We start from the raw sequence: 18,875 nt of genomic DNA, 5'->3' as shown, positions 1-18,875 counted from the left end.
CACGATATGGTATTTTTGAAGTAAATTAAAATAATAAATGGCTTAAAATAACCATACTTCACATTTGATCAGTTTTTTATTTTATTTTGAACTTGAATTTCCATGCTTACAAAGGAGTAAGTAGCAAATAATCTGTCATTAACTGCAGTGTCATATAGTGCAAACATTGAACTGTTTTTTCAATACAAATACAATTTTCTTTTAAAGGTGTGCTTCACACCTGCCTGGCTGTCAGTCAGTGCAGTGTAATATAAAATGAAAATCACAGCATCACACAAATATTTTAAATACTAATTATACACTTATAAAATAAAGTTATGTGCTGTGCAAATAGCTGGTGGTAAAAATAGAACTGTTTCTTCAATACAAATGAGATTTTTTTTCAAGTTAACAGGTGAGTCTCACACCTGCCTTGCTTCAGTCAGTGCAGTGCAATATAATTTTTTTTTTTTTTTTTTTCTCTCTCGGTATAAACGATATGGCCAAATCTCTCCCGGTAGACGCTTTCATATCGTCCACGGTATGATATCTTCATATCGCCCAGCCCTAACCCAGCCAGTAACAAAGTCCCCATGATATAATTATTAGAAACACTGATATTTTATGTCTGCTTTGTCAAAATGAGCTTAAATTAGGTGTCTTTTTTTTCTTTGCCGACTGTGTTTCAATCCATTCTGAACTGTACCCGTTCATGCACCGAACCGTGCGTGTCTTCCCTGGCAGTACGATTCTTTTGAATAGAACTGTTGCACCCTAAGTGAATACCGGGCCTAATCGGGTAGAACGGAGTGCTCCGTCCCCTCATAGTCCTGCCTCTGTTTGATTACATCAATGTTTTCTATTTGTTAGGGTATATTTTATCAGCCTGTATTATAGCATATCATATAGAGAACGGACTCGCTCATCGTCATCCCCATCTCGTTTTTCACAGCCATTTATTCTGCAAAGTGACAGTAGAGGCAGTTGGTAATTCTCCGCTTCGTCCATGGACGGCTGTGGGAAACCTTGCAATATGTAGATGTAGTTGAGGTATACTTTGTGTATAACTATGTTTTTGAATATGAAACTGAGTAGTGCAGAGGACATGTTAATTGTCAATACTCGCATTAAAATCGGTATACACGGTATGTTATGTATTTAATACTGTATTTATAGAAGTGTTATACTTAAAACCTGCACTATTACACTTTTGTTTCAACATAAGTAACATTTAACTGGAACTCTAATTCGATTATTTTTCTCACTAAACCAGTTTGGTCTGTCGAGTAAACGTTGACCAAAGTAAATTCTAACGCAAATATCCGGTTGCAAAATTAAGAATAAGAATCTTCCCAGATATTTGTCACTACTTCTAAAAGATTGGGCCTTCTTTATTCAAATTCTATGCAAAACCAGAGCATTGGATTTGCACAGCTTGCCCTCAGATATCCTCATCATCTTGAATGGTGCAAGACCATGCAAACTATGTGCCCTTTTTTTTACTCTATGACCAGGATGAAGAACAAGACCCTTTGCTCAGCAGCTTCGCCCAACTCAAGGACATCCTCAACTCCATTAAAGGTAAGTTCATCCAAACATCACACGTCAATCAGATGCATCACCAAGTCAACTCAATTCAATGAGTTGTACAGCCCTTGATCACAGGTACCAAGGTCTCCAAGGGCTTCAACGGCCACATTATACATCCCTCAGGCCTCGAACACATTTGCATATCCCTAATTTATCTGCTATAGATCCATAATTACTAAATTTATGATTTTTAAACCACATTGAGCCAATGCATTTTAAATTTTAAATGAAAAATTACAAAAAACAAAATATTCTGAAATATTCACACGTTTTATGTTAGTCAGGCCCTCGATCAAATTAGTGTCAAAAATTATATCTGTGTTTATTATAATATCCATAGATGTATCTGTCTTTCTGTAATACCATTCACCAGCTCCTAGCGCCAGATAGAAACCGTGTGCTATATTCCCCTCTTCTGATCCTCCTGTTCCAGCAGTGGCTTAGCCGTGCCAAGTGTCTCTTGTACAATACATCACTTGGGTAAATCCTAGCTAGCTGAGACCCCGAGGTTGAGCATATTCAGATTTGCTATTGTAAAGAGTCGGGTTATCCCGTGTCTGAGGAGTAATATGACATTTAATCAGGTGCGGGGTGTATATTTCCATGGAGAAACGTTGTGGCCTTTCGCATTGTCAATATTATTCCTCTCTGTGTCTCGCCGTGCATGGGGCTGTTTTGTGGCTGCTGAATCATACGGGAGTCCCAATGAAACAGGATTGCTGTTTGCTCATCTTTTATCCAAATGCTCCTTTGAGTGACACGGCAGTGTTGGGGACGGGGTTATAGGCAGGGGTACGACTGTTGTACAGATGTTTCCCGGTGAAGCAGTGCTTTGTGGGAGGAGGAAAATTATATTTATTTTATTTGCCTACCAGGAGAGGTACTCAAATGTTTGAATATTTATTGGATGGAGCATAATATACAGTGATATTAAATCTACATATTTGAATATTAGAATGTGACAAAAATATTACTATACAAGATAAACGACGCAAGGGATAGCATGCAGACAGAAAGTGACAAACTTATTAAAGCCTTGCAGATTCCACATGAATGAAGTAGAATTCGTGTCATTTCTAAAAAATATTGAATGTATATATATCTTTGAATACCTGCAAGGACAGAGTAATATGTCAAACCACTATTTAACAATTTCTTAATTGGCCAGCTTGCCTTGGTCCCCTAAATCCCAAATCACCTTTCCTGAAATATCTTTTGTCTTTAGGGTGATTGCTTCAAATTGTATCAAAGCATTCCACGTGCTCTCTCTCTCTATATATATGCCATTTGGCGGATGCTTTTATGTCTTGCAATACCCTGAGAGCATACATTCTTGGCAAGGGTGGCCCCCAGTGGGAATATACCCCCTGACCATGGCAGTGTTAACGCCTTGCTCGACCAGTTGATTTGGACAAGGACCCCTCGTCTCTATACTTGTCATTTGTCTAGCTTCCATACTTGTTTCTCTGGTTGTAGAGGACTGAAGATCTGAGCTACCCGCGGTGTAACCGTGGTAACAGTGATTGATCTCGTGCGAGCTCCAGCGCGTGTGTGTAAACTGAGCGCCGCTAGTCCTCGGTCCCTGGGGGGCCAGGCAGTCAGTCCAGATCGGCGGTTAACCCTGTGTGTCGTCATGGCTTTGCAATGAGAGCGCTTGGAAGGGTCCAGAGAAGCTGGGCAGGCCAGCGGCGGTAGCAGCCGGCAGCCAGAGGAGAGATGCAACACATGGACCTCCAGTCTTCTCTCTCTCTCTGTGTGTGTGTGTGTGTGTGTGTGTGTGTGTGTGTGTGTGTGTGTGTGTGTGTGTGTGTGTGTGTGTGTGTGTGTGTGTGTGTGTGTGTGTGTGTGTGTGTGTGTGTGTGTGTGTTGGCCTCCCCCTGGGAATGCCTCCACCGACAGAGGAGATGGACAGGCACTGCTGCGCCAGGGGCCTGAGAGGAATCTGCTTCACATTTTCACCCTTCGTCCTTCTCCACCCTCACTACAACCACCGTACCCCTTCTCACACCCAACCTTTACTCTGTGCCAAAAAACAACCAAAACCTTGCCAGTGATTCATGGCTTTAACTGAGCAGCCTGCGTTGCTCATATCTTTGACATCAACCCTTATTCTCACCCACATTCTGTGGGTGAGACGACATCCGGAATATCAAGTCAAAATTACTATTAAGTTCGATGGCAAAAAGACGAATATTTAGAAACCGTACATTAAATCACTCCTTGTCTCAATGTCTCTCAATCGGCATGTCCATGCACTTTGGCGTGACTGGAAGACTCAACTGATACAGAATGAAGAAGAGGCTTAATTGTGTGCTTGGCCAGACTTACATTTTTTTTTGGAAGCAAAACAAAATTGCACTAGGTCTTTCTCTTTCACTTTCCCTCTTTCAACCCCACTCACCCAAGTCTACTTGGTGGGAGAACACACACACACACACACACACACACACACACACACACACACACACACACACACACACACACACACACACACACACACACACACACACACACACACACACACACACACACACACACACACACACACACACACACACACACACACACACTGTGTGTGAAGTCTTCAGGGTGGGCTGTGTTGCTCCCGGGCCCAGCTGTCGGCTTATTGAAAGCCCAGTAATTCCGTTTGGTCTGTTGTGTACCTTAGCTGCCTCTCACAACACAAGCCAGAACCAGCGAAGGAAAATATGGATTAGACCCCACCAGGTTCCTCAGCATCCCTCTCTCTCTTTCATTCTCCATCGTCTCTGTCTGACGTTCATTTTGGCTTTTTCTTTCTCTCTCTCTCTGATTCACAGGCTCTCTTTGTGAATTCATTCTCTGATTCTCTTCTCTTTTTCTTTCTCTGATTTTATTGTGTACTCTCTGTCTCTTTTTCTCTCGCTCTCACTCTCTCATTCCATTGTTGAAGGTTCTGTATTTGTGTGATTGACAGGGGCATGTGTGCTTGCAGAGCGATACAGCTGGAGGTGTATCATCTGCAATTTTAGTTGGGTAAATATAGCTAGCGGTCTTGTCAAGCAGAGAGATAAATTGTTCTGGGAAAGGAAGTGTTGTCTCATACGATAAAAAAAAAAGACAAAAAATTCCCTACAAGTCCTGGAAGACTGAAGACCTTTCCTTGATTCGAGCAGTGGTGGTGTTGGTGGGTGGATATTTTTTTTCTTTTCTAAACAAAGAAACCCCAGTTATGGGCAGCCAGGGAACATGTGTTGCAGCGGCTCAGCGCTGCCTCACTCCTCTATAAAGTCATAGCAGATGAAGTTGGGCTTAGGGCTCCTCTTTAAATGGCATGTCTCAGCTTAGGGCTGCTTTCTAGTATTCTTCCAGAAGTATATTCTCGTAATCAGTTTTTGCCCCCCCCCCCACCCCCCCACTGTTTAGTGACCAATATAAGTTTCCAAAATACTTATCTTAAAATATTTAGAGAATATACATGACATATCCCAGTTGGACGTTTTCTTTTTTTATATGAATGCTTGACCCATGATCTGAGTTAAGGAGGGACTGTTTATTCACAGACAGGGTTTGTAATAAGGATGTGAGCACAACCTTAATTTATTATATACTATTAATTTTTAAGTTACTTTATTTCCATGTAGTTAATATTCGTTAGAGCTGTTAAGTCCTTTCCCTCCCGATCATGTGAAACTTCTGCTGTCCATGAGTTAGAGGGCTTGGGACTAAATGCATCGTATGCCGATGACAACCGCTGCTATGTGGACCTGCATGGTCTGCCTAATCCAGCCACAACATTGGAATTGCTAACAAGTAACTAGTAGATACAAATTGGCTCTGAGGTATGGTTTGGGCCGCACAGCGAGGCCCAAATCTCTTAACCCATGCAGGACATGATCATTTTTTGATGCCATAACGTTTTCTTTGCATTTGATTTTATTTATTTTTTTATCACTGAGCTGTAGATTGAGTCTTCTGCCTCTTGCAAGACATTGACCCTGAGGTATGGTGTGTGGGATCCACATCAAACAGACAAATCTGTCTGAATCCCCTGTTGAATAATTCGGTGGATTTGTGTTGCGGCCGCTCTTGATGCCTCGGGAGAGTAGGATAGAGATACAGTGATTCATTCAGTCATACATTGTATTCAATCCCATGCCCAACATCTTTCCTTCCTATGCCTCCCTTTTGTTATGCAGAAGTCTGCTTCAGTCCCAGGTTTCTTTTTGTTTTTTTTCTTCTTTGAGATCTATTTCTCTTCCTCCCCCACCAACCCTTGCTCAGTCTATAGTGAAGGTGAGTCTGTCTAGGAAGCAGTCCTCCCCTAAATCCCTTCATTTTTATTCATACAAATACAGGTTTAGAGATTCAGACGTCGGCCAGATTCCAAGCCAGAGTGGCCCTTTGACTGACAGCTTCCTTCATTCCCTTTTATTTTTTCCCCAATACTAACTCAATTCACAAGCACACCTCTAATTGACTGGAATCACCTGCAAGGCACCGGAGGCGCCGCTCAAGAAGGGGGGGTGCAAACGGGAGGGGGGGGGGGGAGACACAATGGCAGTGGGTTCGGCAAAGGAAAAGCATGGAGGCTGACCTTATTACTGACCCGTTCAAGTAATTATCTCGCTGACCTCCTGGCAACAGGCAATTCAGCACCCGTATAACCCGTATAACATATAATAATATGACTATAAGGGAGCGAAGAATCTTTTAAGGCAATTTTCTCGATTTTTATTTGTATTATTTTCATTTGCTAGATTTGGCTTTAATCATTGCGTTTTATCACATCCACCATGTAAGGGCATGACTTAAGATCTGTCACATTCTTGCAGTGTTTCACATCTTTGCAATCTAAAAAAAACTTTGTTTCTATTGAACTGATCCATCCCATAACTTAGGACCTGTCCTAATTCATCTAATATTTCTGGCAGGTCTGTCAACATGAGCGAGCCTGCACGCTTCTCGCTTTGTCTCTGTCTGTCTCTCTGTCTTATTTCAAGGTCAAGTGCGTGGCCTCCCCCCCCCCCTCCCATCACCCCTTCCCCCAGCTGTGCTCAGCCAGCCTTGTCCAGGCTTCGGCCCTCTGCCCTTTTAACCTCACTCTTCAACTGCCCCTCTTCTCCTCCCTCCCCTGTGCCACCTGATATTGGGACATATATCACTCCAATTGAGGTGCCGGAGTGCAGCTGGCGGATACCAGATGAAGACGACCCCATAAGTCATATCGGTCAGCCACTAAAGGAAATATGTTTACACACACAAAAGTATCTTGGCTTAAGGAGAATCTGGCTTATGTAAACTCTCTGCATGTCTGCACTGTCACGTCAATGGCCTACATGTTTAGTCCTAATTATTATAACAAACGTTATTTATAGAGGAGGTTGCAAAGCAAAGTTATGAAGTCTTTCAAGCACGAGATCCACATTCATTTGTTTTCAAACAGATTTTTAAGTTGCTGTAAAAAAACAACCAAGAAAATATGTTGAATAAATTGACCTAGAAAAGTAAACATATGTATACTTATTTTAACGTGCATACAAAGAAATACATAGAAAAAATTAATTTCCTTTTGAAATCCATGGGGCCTTAGCCTAACAAATTGTTCAATAGCTTGTTTGGGGAATTAAATGTTTCAAAAATATTTTATACATTTTAGTAATAATGCTGACGCCTGTGTTGGACATTGGAATCGCGCAGATACTGCGAAGGTGTTAGTGGTTACTGGATGTCTAAGGGGGAAGGAGCTCACAGGACATGTGGTTCGCGCAGGCAGGACTTGACATCAACTGTCCACCAAAGAGCAACCTGAGTTAAGAGGTGTTGCATAGTTGCTAAATGGGAAGAGCAGAGTTTCCATTGCCCTGGATTGGAAAGTATCCTGTCTGCGGCTCCCCCCTGTCTTCATATCCCTCCATGTCAAGGAGGAATGATAGCCCAGGGACACGTCCGCTTGGCAAGGTTAATAAGTTGGCAAGGCGATCAGCGATGAGCCTCCAAGTCTTCTCACTTGGCCCTTGGTACGAGAGTGCCTTGATTCACATTGAGGTGATCAGGAAAACACATGGCCCACATTAATGAAACCAACTAGGAGATAAACGGGGAGCAACTCATTGAATAACGAGCATTTGATGTGTGCCATCTCAAATTATGCCAGTGTTGCAAGTAAGCCGGTGAGATAATCCCCTGGCCCACGCTGTGGTAATAGTGCTCATCAAATGTCACTTGATTTAATGGGGGGGGTTCCCTCCACCAGACAGCCTGCCACCTAGCGCTGGTTAGTAGCTGTAAATCTAGCCAGTTAACAGTGCTCTAACCGGGGCCTGACAGGCAGGGCTTAGGCCTAGTGTGAAAAGGGGATGCAACTGTTGTCCTGTTTCAGAGCCTCTCAACAATGTGCTGAGTGGATGGAGGGTCCCAGCAGAGGGCCATTAATCAAAGTGCTCCAGGGTGTCTGTCTGTGCAGGGTGGTAGGTGGGCCGGGGCTGGTGCTGGTGGTGGTCCGGCCCCAGGTCTCTAGGCTGGAGGATTTTGAGGCGATGGCTGAAGCGGAGTGGACAAAGCCTCAGGGGAACACAAACTGGTCCTCAATAGGGGGTTTGACGAATAAAGGCGGTCTGGGGTACAGGGATGGTCTTCAGACCCACAATGATGCCTCCTCGATGATGGTCTTAAACTAAACTGGTCCGGGTGAACCTTGTGTTCATCACGGATTCTCAGGAAAATCCCCTGAAATGTACCTAAAAGTCCTCACCTTCTTCGTTGTTGATTCCTTCTTCGATGGCCTACTATTATTTAATCTAAACAACGATATAGTATAAAACTGAATTTAGATAATACAAAGGTACAATCGTTTTGCTATGGAAAGCATCGGAAGTGCACAGTAGCCCCCAAAACAAAATCAAAAGGGCCCCCCTCTCCTCTCTTAACCATGGTCTTCACAGCCTAGGAATAGCCTTCTATACTGGTCAAGGCTCTGCTAATGTTTTGTCCACTATGAACCATTTGTTGGAGGCTTATTTTTTTTTATCTCTGCCCTACCTGGATTGTGTCGTAATTCCCTGTTAAGGATGTTCTTATGAGGTGGTTATTGACATTTGGCATGAGGCCCACCACGCTGCTGTTGGCCCGGGGGTCAACGAGGGTTTTGGTTCAGAGTTCCTCTTTAATGACTTCACACTGTGCGCATGGAACACCAATAAAGAGCAGGGGGTATTTAGGTAGGGTTTGGGACGTTTCAACACCTTGGACGACCCACGGCAGATACTAACGCTGGAGGTCTGGTCTATAAACAGCCCTAGGGCGGCCGGCACGTGGTGACACTTTGGCGGGCCGGACTGCATAGTACAGATTGACAATACAGCCTGGCATTGGCAATTTTTGGAGGTGCTAAGTGTTTGTTTTCAGCATGCAAGTTTAGCTTCAGGGTGTCTTGAGACAAAGGGTTGGGGAGGGGGTTACAATGGCAACACTTGCTATGCTTTTGTTCTCTTTGTACTGACCACCTAGGGGGTGATGTATTTGAATAACATTTTCCTGTTTCCATATTTGGGTGGTCGACGTGATTAGATGCTGTCATAAGCCACACAGCACCAAGTTTCATTTTGACGTGATTTACTATCTTGAAACATTTGGCTAAGTTATGGCGTTAAGTTATGATTTGGAAGACAACGTTAAGCTCCTGCTTGAACTCGGCTGCATGTAAATGAGCCTTGGCGTGGTGCCAGGGTTTATAGGTCACGGGGTGGGTCAGACAGTTGTGTTGGTCAGACAGCCTATAATTCATCGTCCAAAGCTAGCACGACCCTCCATCCTTGGCTCCATTCTCCAGTTAACATCCTACGATCATAGCATTAGTCACTAGTCACCTCAAGTTGCTCCCTCTTATTCATCCAAGGACCTATAACACATAATAATGATGATGATAATTTCGACTAAGGTCGTACCGCAGGCCACCCTGTGTGACCTATTGATCAGGGGGAACATGAACATGCATTGCTTTACTGCATGATTACAATACAAGGTCTGCTGGAACGAATCGTGGGGGCTACCCTCAGTAATCTCCTCAGTATAGCGGCAAAGCCGGCCAAATCAAAAGGTACAGTCCACCAGCTCTCTAGGCGGTGGCGGTGTGGAGGAGCTCGCGGGTGGGGGTGCGGTGCTTTTTGTTGTTGTAGAAAATAAGGGCCAATATTAGTATTGCTGGGATGGACTGTCTTGTGTGGCGCTCACCTCCTTAAGCCTCCCGCGCCCCACTGTGAATCCCAGACTGCATTGATGGACGGGGTTAACAAACCTCTCGGCAGCACTGCCCACCACACCCCCCACATACATGTATTCACGCGCACACGCACGCATGCACGCACACATTCACAGTGTCTCTTGACACACATGCACACAGCTGCTTGTTATTTCATGGTCCATAAGGATGCTGTGACCACGGACATTGTAATTCACATATCCAATCGGATAAGCTCTGCATTGCACATTAGTTTCAAACTGATATTCTCACAGATGCGTGAACGTACGTACACAGATACACACTTGACCGGGAACATTGCGGCTGGCGCGCAGTTGTTTGTAACGCATGTATTTGAAGGACTGTACCGGGAGTGATTTTTGATTTATCACCATGGCTGGAGATTCACCCTGTCTTTAACAATGGTTCTGTGCATAGCTGTATAAAACGACGGATGTTTTATTCTTTCCCCCTGCTTCCTTACGGCATTTTGTTCACTTCCATTGACGTTGAAAGCGTGTGGACGGGATCTTGAAACATGAAAATCTGGTCCTGCCACTACGGCTGGCCAAATGGTGGTATTATGAGGTTTTACGGCGATGTCACAACCTTATGTGTGGTGGAATGCAAACATATTGGCGGGGAACTATAGGCAATGTTCCTTAATGCGAAGATTCTCATTTTCAGATGTGTTGAATTTGGTATACGTTAGTGTTGCATATGCAGAATATTTGGTTGCAGAATTTAATTTAACATTTAATAAATGATGTGGATGATTTTCTATGTGTGCAGTCTACCAAATCATTACTTCTTGCACCTGTCCGGTTAATATTTAAGTTTAACTTAATTTTGTTCTCAAAACAGTCCTGTTATTTCTGTTTCTGGTCCAACTCATGATCACATGAATCAGGTTATTGTTTAGACTTTGTTTTTCCATGGCAAAACAATTGTTTAACACAATCCATACCTGCTCCTTGATGACCTGCGTCTGAATTCCCTTGTCAAACTCACTTTGGATAAAAATCTGCTCTTATCCAACTTCCCTTTTGAAAAAAAGGCAGCTAAATAACAGAATAGTACAACGGTGTATGAATCCATTTCTGTTTGTTTAATTGTAGAGTATGTATTTGGGTTTAAGTGACAGGGTCGGCTGCACCACCATGTTTATTGAACTTGGCCCCCAGCCCACTTGTTGTTGTTGTTGTCTCAGTACAATTCAGTGAGTGGCTGCTGTTGTCTCTCTCCTCCCTCGCCCCTTCCATACCCTCCCCTCTGTTTCACGCCGATGCGGAGGGAGGGGAGAAGTTCCACTGGGGTCTTCTGAGTAGAGGTTGGCATTAAAAGATGTCCTATTTCTGGTCTGCAGCTGGGTTGTTTGAAGGCGGCGTGCGCAGTGGAGGTGAAATAGGTCAAAGTACTGTCGTGTCCAGGGACGGGGGCGGCGGTGAGTGGGGGGTGGGTGGTGTGAGCTGGCAGCTGGCGGAGCAGACCTAGTGGGCAGGCATGTCCACTACACAGGCTGATTAAACAACTGTCTGCATTGCAGGGCGTAAATATTGAATCAGGGGGAGCAAGAGGTGACTTACTGCGGCGGGGGCCCTTCAAAGCCGTTGATGTGGCCCGTCTTAAATAGCATGTGGATCAGTGCCGCCCATTACAAATTTTGACAAAAGCTTCCCCGCTGACAGGGGAGCGAGCCGGCCTGGCTGCGACCGCCCCATGCAGCTGACCGGCAGACATGCTAACAACCCCCGCCGCGAGAAGGTGTTGATTGGCCCGCAAGCAAAATAGACCTGACGATACATTCAAGAGCACCACCACCCAAGCGCACGCACACACACACGCACACACACACACACACACAAACACAGACACACACAGACGCACACAGACATTATTGTTTTGATGCTTTATTTTTTTCCCAACGTGACAAATAAATAATTAGCATCTCCAAGCTCTGATATTGATACTACCCGTGTATTTTATACATTTTGTCAAATCGTGTGCTGGTTCTTTTTTATTTGTATGATATTTTCATTTGAAATCCTGTTCTAGCTCTCAGATTAAACCCGTTAATCCTGTCATAAAGCAGATGTTGATTTGAACAACGTGATTTGTGTGTTGGTCAATTACGATCCCTCTTGGCGTGCTCCTTCTCGCCACCCTCCCCAGCTCGTACCATATTTTGGCCATACGAGGCCATCTCCAGCCATCCCAGCTATGCTGATAAGTCCTTGTTGGTTTTAAACAGTAAAAATTCCGGCTGGACTTGCTGGAGCTGAGCAGTTTATGAGTGCTGAAATGCCCAGGCTGGATTTACGACCAGGGGTCCGACACTTGTGGAACAACCGTTGCCATGCGTCTTGTTTGTTCGGAGGGTGAGGGCCTGAGCTGCCCCTGGATCTGAGCGAGGGGGACAGCATTCAGATGGCGTGGGCTGGGGGGGCGGTGGGGGCTGGGGTGTTTTGAGGGTAGGGGAGTTTTGGGTTGGGCTGTGTATCTCAGACACCGCGGTCAGCAGGCCAGTGAACTTGTGAACCAGTGGGCATCACTGTTACTGTTGAGTCAAGTATAGGTCATGCTAATCCAGGGCTCAAGGCGCACATTCCTGTGAACTCAACACCTCAGATGTATAGGGCTGCTCTTTATATAGAAGAAACAGCGGGCTGGTCGTCCACCCCGTTCGATCCCAAGGAAAATAAATGTCTGAAGATTTGAAAGGAGAAGGCAATGGACTGCAGGCCTAGACTTTTCCTTAATCCTCACCGCTGCAAATGTCAAGAGAGGCCGGTGTTGATTGTCAGCAGAATAAAGCTTTGTCTGTTAGTGTAGCTTTTCTAGTTTTCCCCTTTTAGATGTCTAGAGGTCAAATGTGCCTCTGAATTACTTTATTCGCCAAAAATAGCAAAGGCTATCACGTAAATGGGGATAAATCACGTGTTCAGAAAACTGGTGGATATGGCTTTATAAATTGGGAATATGATGGCTGCACATTGAGCTTCCTTTGTCCTGTGGAGGTTAACAATTTGATAGTGTATCCTCCGGTCATTTGTCCTTTTTGAACATATCCGCTTTGAATGTCTTTGACCCTTGAACCACAGTTGTATGGTGGCATCGAGAATAATCCACCAAGATTCACTCCTCTCTCAGCAGACTTGTTAGGACCATTATGGGATTGATTAAACAAGAGCTCTTCTCGAGTGACATCAAAGTTTCAAATGCTAATCGCGTCATCCAGTAGAAGATCAACAGACTAAAGGGGCATGTCCGTTCCGTGTCCCTTCATACCAAAGGGTTTTCAGCTCAACAAATGGTTCTGTATGCTGTCTAGAGCTCTTTGCAATTAGTGGATTACCTCGACCAATCGAGAAACTACTGCTCAGAAAGTGAGTCGACGTTTGATGAATGGTCACGGTCATGTCAGTCCGACATGTTTTTAGTTTTATTTTCATTGTGAAAGTGTTTACATTCCTGATTAACACAGATCTGTATGACTTAGTGTGTGTTTGTGTGCTCTCACTTGCAATTAACGACAACGATAAATGCTCACTATTTGCATACCCAAATGCATCCCATCCTGTGTGTAAAGGTAATGTTTGGCAAACCACCCGGTAAACTAGCATGAGCCACCTCCCTGGTGTGATGTCCACAGCCATCCCATCCTTTATTGTCTCTCACCCGGGCCATGCCTCTCTCTCTCTTAAACACACAGACACACACACACACAATACCCACGGCAGCCTTCTTTTAAGGTGACAAAAGGGATAACCAATACTTTTTCTGTTTATCCGAGGTGACATGACCAGTGGCGCAAGGGGACGAAGAGGCCCCGTGTTACCATAGCTAAATATACATCCCTGACAGCCACATAATAGGTTCCAGGAAGTTCAGTCGAAAATAAAAACAAAGCAACATTTCTAGCTGATTGGCTTTGAAAGGCTTGCTTTTCCTTGCTGAATGGAAAAATGTGGAGTTCAGCATTCCATGGCCGTGATGCCAGTGGGAGTGGATGGACGCAGCCTTGCGTGTGCAGAACGAGCTGGGTGCGATGGAGACGCATGGCGCTGCAGAAAAAAACCTGGTAAACGGGAAAGGTTTTTTTCCCCCCTCTGTGATGTTTTAAGAGGGCAAACAACAACAAACAAAGAGGGTTTAGATGTTTTAAAACCATGTTGAAATCAGGAGGAAAAATTCTAAATGCAAATAAGTAGCCGATGTGGTTGCTAATGCTTTTAACCCGATACGCTGTCGGTTTTCAGCCTTGGTGTTGGCACCCTTTCACTCTGTTTCCAATGGCTTTAAAGTGGCGTAGTGCATGAGGCCCACCACTTGTGGTTCTGGGCTAATAACCACGAAGCCTGCAGCATAAGCACAGTTGTCACAACCAAGAATTCAGTTGTAAACTGGATATAATCTCCCAGCAATGCCAAATATATTTGAAATACAATACTTTCTCGGTGGCCAATCTCAATTTTTCCTATCAAACTTTTTTCGGAACGGCCCTGAACACAGTAAAAGGAAATGAACACTGCTGAAAACTCTCAAATCCTCATAAAATGACCCCAAATTAGGAGGTTGAGGAGCAACACTCAAGCATACAATAAACCCAGCAGCTCGCCGGATGACCTCAGCGCCAGTGGCGTGAGGTAAATACGACAAGAGAGGAGTGCACATAATAAATCTTCAAAACTCAAGTAGCTCTCCACACACAACGTAGAATTTCCTTTTTTTGCTCTTCCACAGTTTCTTGAGCGAAAGCACAGCGAAGTGTTTACAAACACCTCCGTGTCCGTTGGAAGAATTTTGTCATGAATTCATAAGGATAATGCACTCCCTGGACCCATTCCCATTTGCTCAGCTGTCTGACATTACCCAACAGTATTCTCTGAGAAGCCACTTACCACGCCACGGTTTAGAGTTACTGCACTTCTGGCAACCAGCCCCACTATTAGACTCCAACGCCACTTTTGTAAATTATGTTTGTATTCTCTTTTTTTTTTTTTTTGGGTTCCATTGCCTCCCCTCCACCCCCCCCCACACTCTGCCTCTCCAGTTTGGTTAAATGATGTGCTGAGAGATGTTTTATGACAAACAGCAAGCCCCAGGGAAGTGCACTTTATACATCACTGGAAACGAGCTGCCATGTGAACCACAGTGAAGTGGTCTGGAGGAGGTGGTCTCTCCAGGCCTTCTCCAGCCACTCTGCGTCCGTCTCTGGTTGACGTGCCGAAGGAAGGATCCCCGGGTCTCCCAGAAGCCCGGGGTCCGGGGTTGGCAGGGGTCACAAAATACGAGAAGCTTCGCTATTGACACATCACATCCTGTTGTTCTGTTGACACATCCGTTTAGGAAAAGAAACCCAAACTAAAACCTGAGTGAACAGTCGTGTGCTGTGGCGAGATGTCCACTGCGGGAGGGCGTCAGGCGTTTGGCCTGCTGCCCTCCCTGGTACTCCATCATGATGTGCCATGCCTTTACCCCTGCAGCTTGTTATAGTATGGCAGACACGCCAGTCCACAGGGGAGTCATTTATGACAGTTGTCGCCTTGGTCTGCTAAGCCGGCCAGGGGCATCTCTGGCCACTCAGCTTGGGGTATTTTAGAGCCCCAGTGGGGGTAAACCTGATAGGCTTTAATGCCCCCCCCCCCTCCGCTCCCGACACGCACACATCCATGGATCCTGTGTGGCATCAGTGTTACAAATGTATCTCGCCAGTGGAGCTATGGATAGGGCCACGTGCAATATGTATACTGAGTGCTCATACGGTACATTTTGTCCTCTAATTGATCTACGTTATATTTTATATCATCATTAACTCTTTGATACAGATTATTTTTTATTATTAATATTAGAAGGGTACAAACATTGGCAATATTCTCAGTTGCTTAAACAGGCATCTTTTTACAGTTGCAAATCCTGACTTACTCTTGCACTCATCTACATTCTTTACAGTAAAAGTTAGCTCCAGTCATTCTCTTGCAGAACCATTTTCCGCTTTATTCAATGCACATTTCTCTCTATATTCTCCACTGTCTATAGAAAGTGTTGCTTGTAGACTGTAGTCAACCTCGGGCTGGAGCAGCCGGGGCTTGTGCTGGCTCAACCCACCAGCCCTCCAGATGGAACAGGCAGGCTTTCAGCTCTGTATATCTAGTCCCAACAACTATTTGTTTGGGTGTTTATCCCAGCTGTACAGGGCTTGTGAGGGGACCACTAGGGGTTATTCTCCGAGTGTGCTTCCCAGACTAAAGCTTGCAAAGTAACCAGAGATACCCCCAGAGATCGCTGGTGGTGGTGGTGGTGGTGGGGGAGAAAGCCATCGAGATGGGCCTCTCTTTTTATTTTCCCCACTTCTCCCTGAGCAGATAACCTCCATGTAAAACCAGCTCATTAATGTTCTCCTGAGCTGTTTGGGAGCTGTGGGTGGATGGATGTTTCTGTGCAGAGGGCACACGCTGATCTGTTGTCCTGTCGACCCTCCTGGCCCTACAGCCCAGGGTAAACTGAAACAGCCCAGATTAGTATTAATCCTTCCTAATGCTGGGGCTCATAATATAGTCATTAGGGTGACTTGAGACTAAGCCCGCGCACCTAACCGCTGTGATTTATTAAACACACACAGAGGATTTGCTGTCAATGCAGGGTGGGAATAAAGGGAGCATCACGTCTAAATACAGTGGTATCGGCCTATTAATACTGATGGGCTTGCCTGCTGAATGGTTACATTCAAATGAGGTGCTTGCACTGCTCCCAGGCAGGGATGAAGTGGAGGAGAAAAGGCCTTTCCACTCACGCCTTTCCATCCCTGACTTGGGGATTACATTGGCCATGCCTATTAAAGTGGATTGCTTATATCTGATTGGATCAACATGTGCAATTTAATTAATAGTCATGACTATAATATAAACAATTATGACTGCAACAAGCACAATTGATTTAATTTATATTTTTGAAATTCAAATCAGGCATGAAGAGTGTACGCCATAACTTTTTATAGTTCCTTGATACAAAAACACTTTTAAAATGCACAAAAACAAGGGGTAATTTTTCAGTCAAACGACAAGTATCTCTTCTCGTTTCATCAAGATCAATACAAGCCCTTGCATCCGATACACAATCAGCTTGTGAAAGTGTAACGTAGATGACCCATTGTGTTATAATTCAATGCTACGGTTTCACCAAAGATGGCGCAGTTCTTCACACATTAGTTACTCTATGCAGGTTGGTGACTCTTCAAAACACGATTTATAATTTATTATCTCTTGGTCTGGAAAAGCCAGTGCAACACAGACGGGCAGCTTAGAACCCCAGCAGGGGCTGCAAAACAGCTGGCGTCGGGTGTCATGTCAAGGTAGATGAGGAGGGTGAAGATGAGCCTGCCCCTGGGATGACTCGGCAGGGGGTCTTACTTGGAGGATTTACCCCTGGAGCGTTGCCAGAGGTTCAGGGCTCATCATCCACCAACGTGCCCTGACCGGCTCACGCTGTGAGGCCACGGTGTTTTGTTTTCATTCACCACATCATGGCTTTGGCATATGGGCCCTTTCCTGTCCAAGCCACTCTCTCTTGGTTTGATGGTCCCGGGCTATAAAACTTAAAGAGGGGTCAGGATACTGTAGTGGTAAGGGTGCTTGACACCCTGCCAAATAGACATGGGGTCTGTCGATTTCCACAATTTGCCTGAAGGCTCAACTCTGAGGAAAGTAAATTCCCACCTGGTATGTACTTAAAATAAATCACTGTAATTGGCCTAAGATGAAAAAAATCTGCTTAATGATTATAAATAATGGTTATAATGTGTCTGGCTCATAAAAAATCACAGCTATATGAACCTAGCTCCTGATTATATGCCTATATTTTTAACAGGCTGTAGTGTGTGCTTATGCTACTAGTTGTTTCAGTAATAGTAGTAGTAGTGCTTTAGTAGTATTATGTTTGTAATTAGTGTTTGCATTCATTATAATACAGCCCTTAAAAAATACGAGGTTTTTCTATTGTTTTATTTCCAATTGATGCCTTCAGTCACAATTGTGTGCTTTGGGTAAACAAGTGTTGGTGTTAGGATGAAATGTGTTGCGTCAGTTTTTTTCCCTCTAAAGAATCTAAATCTCATTGGAATCCTAATCATAACAGACACATTTTGAGGTGAGAGATTTACACCAGTGCGAGTGCCATCCATTACATAAGTCCCTAAATCATCTCATGTTTGTTTTCCTAGAGGCTCGGCTACCACGGTTGCCTTCACATTTTCCTCCTCCTGTTTGATTGACTCGCTCTCGTGTGCTCACCGCATTCAAGTCCAAATAAAAATAAACCCTGTTGGTGTCTCCTGGCATCCTCTCTGTTGGAGCAGCACTTTGAGGTACGCCACAGTTGCGGCGCGAGCGCCAGTGTGCCTGCGTGCCGGCCTTGTATTGTGTCTTTTACGAACAGGCAGGGGCCCCCCGAGCCTGTTGTGAAAGTCTACGGTGCGTGGTTGTAGGATTCCCTCATACCCCCGAGAATGCCATTAGTGGAGTGCTGAAGGAGCGCAGCAGGTGAGACGAATGAGGGCACCGGCTCTGTGCATCCAGACCCCCAGCCTCCACCACCCCATCCCCTGTCTGACGTCCCTCCTTCTGTACGTCCAGACCCCCACCAACTACTCCACAAACCACAACCCTGTCTGTCTGTCCCTGCTTCTGAGCATCCAGACCGAAGCCACCGTCCCCTGCCCTGCCCCATCCCTATCCTGTGACTGTCGCCCATACAGACACCACCCCCCCATGCCCCCACAACCACCCCGTCAGTTGTCCCTGCTTGTGAGCATGCAGACGCCACCACCCTACCACCGCCTTCATCACAAACCTCTTTGACAATTGTCCCCGTCTCCCTCCTTCTCACCTCCTTTCTCTCTTCATGATGTTTTGAGGATAGCAGTCTTAATCATAGTTGTGTGTGTGTGTGTGTTGATGGATCCTGAGGCGGCTCTCTGTTGATATACCCCTTCCACCCCCTAACTACCAATACTGAGCCTAACACCCCATGTCCACTGCATCCGTCCGTAGACGGATCTCATTGACTTTGCATGGGGCGATCCCGAAATGCA

The 18,875-nt window shown here is 45.0% G+C and overlaps 1 protein-coding gene across 2 annotated transcripts in view; it reads left to right on the top strand.

Moving 5' to 3' along the window:
* Window positions 1-18,875, top strand: part of LOC130404114 (Golgi-specific brefeldin A-resistance guanine nucleotide exchange factor 1-like) — a 78,658-nt gene that overhangs the window by 2,619 nt on the left and 57,164 nt on the right. For both annotated transcript variants that reach the window (XM_056608717.1, XM_056608716.1), the window contains exon 3: window positions 1,494-1,560. In XM_056608717.1, the coding sequence (XP_056464692.1) occupies window positions 1,494-1,560 (67 nt within the window). The remainder of the gene's footprint in view (window positions 1-1,493; window positions 1,561-18,875) is intronic.

Source organism: Gadus chalcogrammus, chromosome 15, assembly GCF_026213295.1.
Source record: "Gadus chalcogrammus isolate NIFS_2021 chromosome 15, NIFS_Gcha_1.0, whole genome shotgun sequence".
In the NCBI taxonomy this organism is placed as follows: domain Eukaryota; kingdom Metazoa; phylum Chordata; class Actinopteri; order Gadiformes; family Gadidae; genus Gadus; species Gadus chalcogrammus.
The sequence above is the reverse complement of the archived record's forward strand: the minus strand, read 5'-3'. Positions and strand labels throughout refer to the sequence as shown.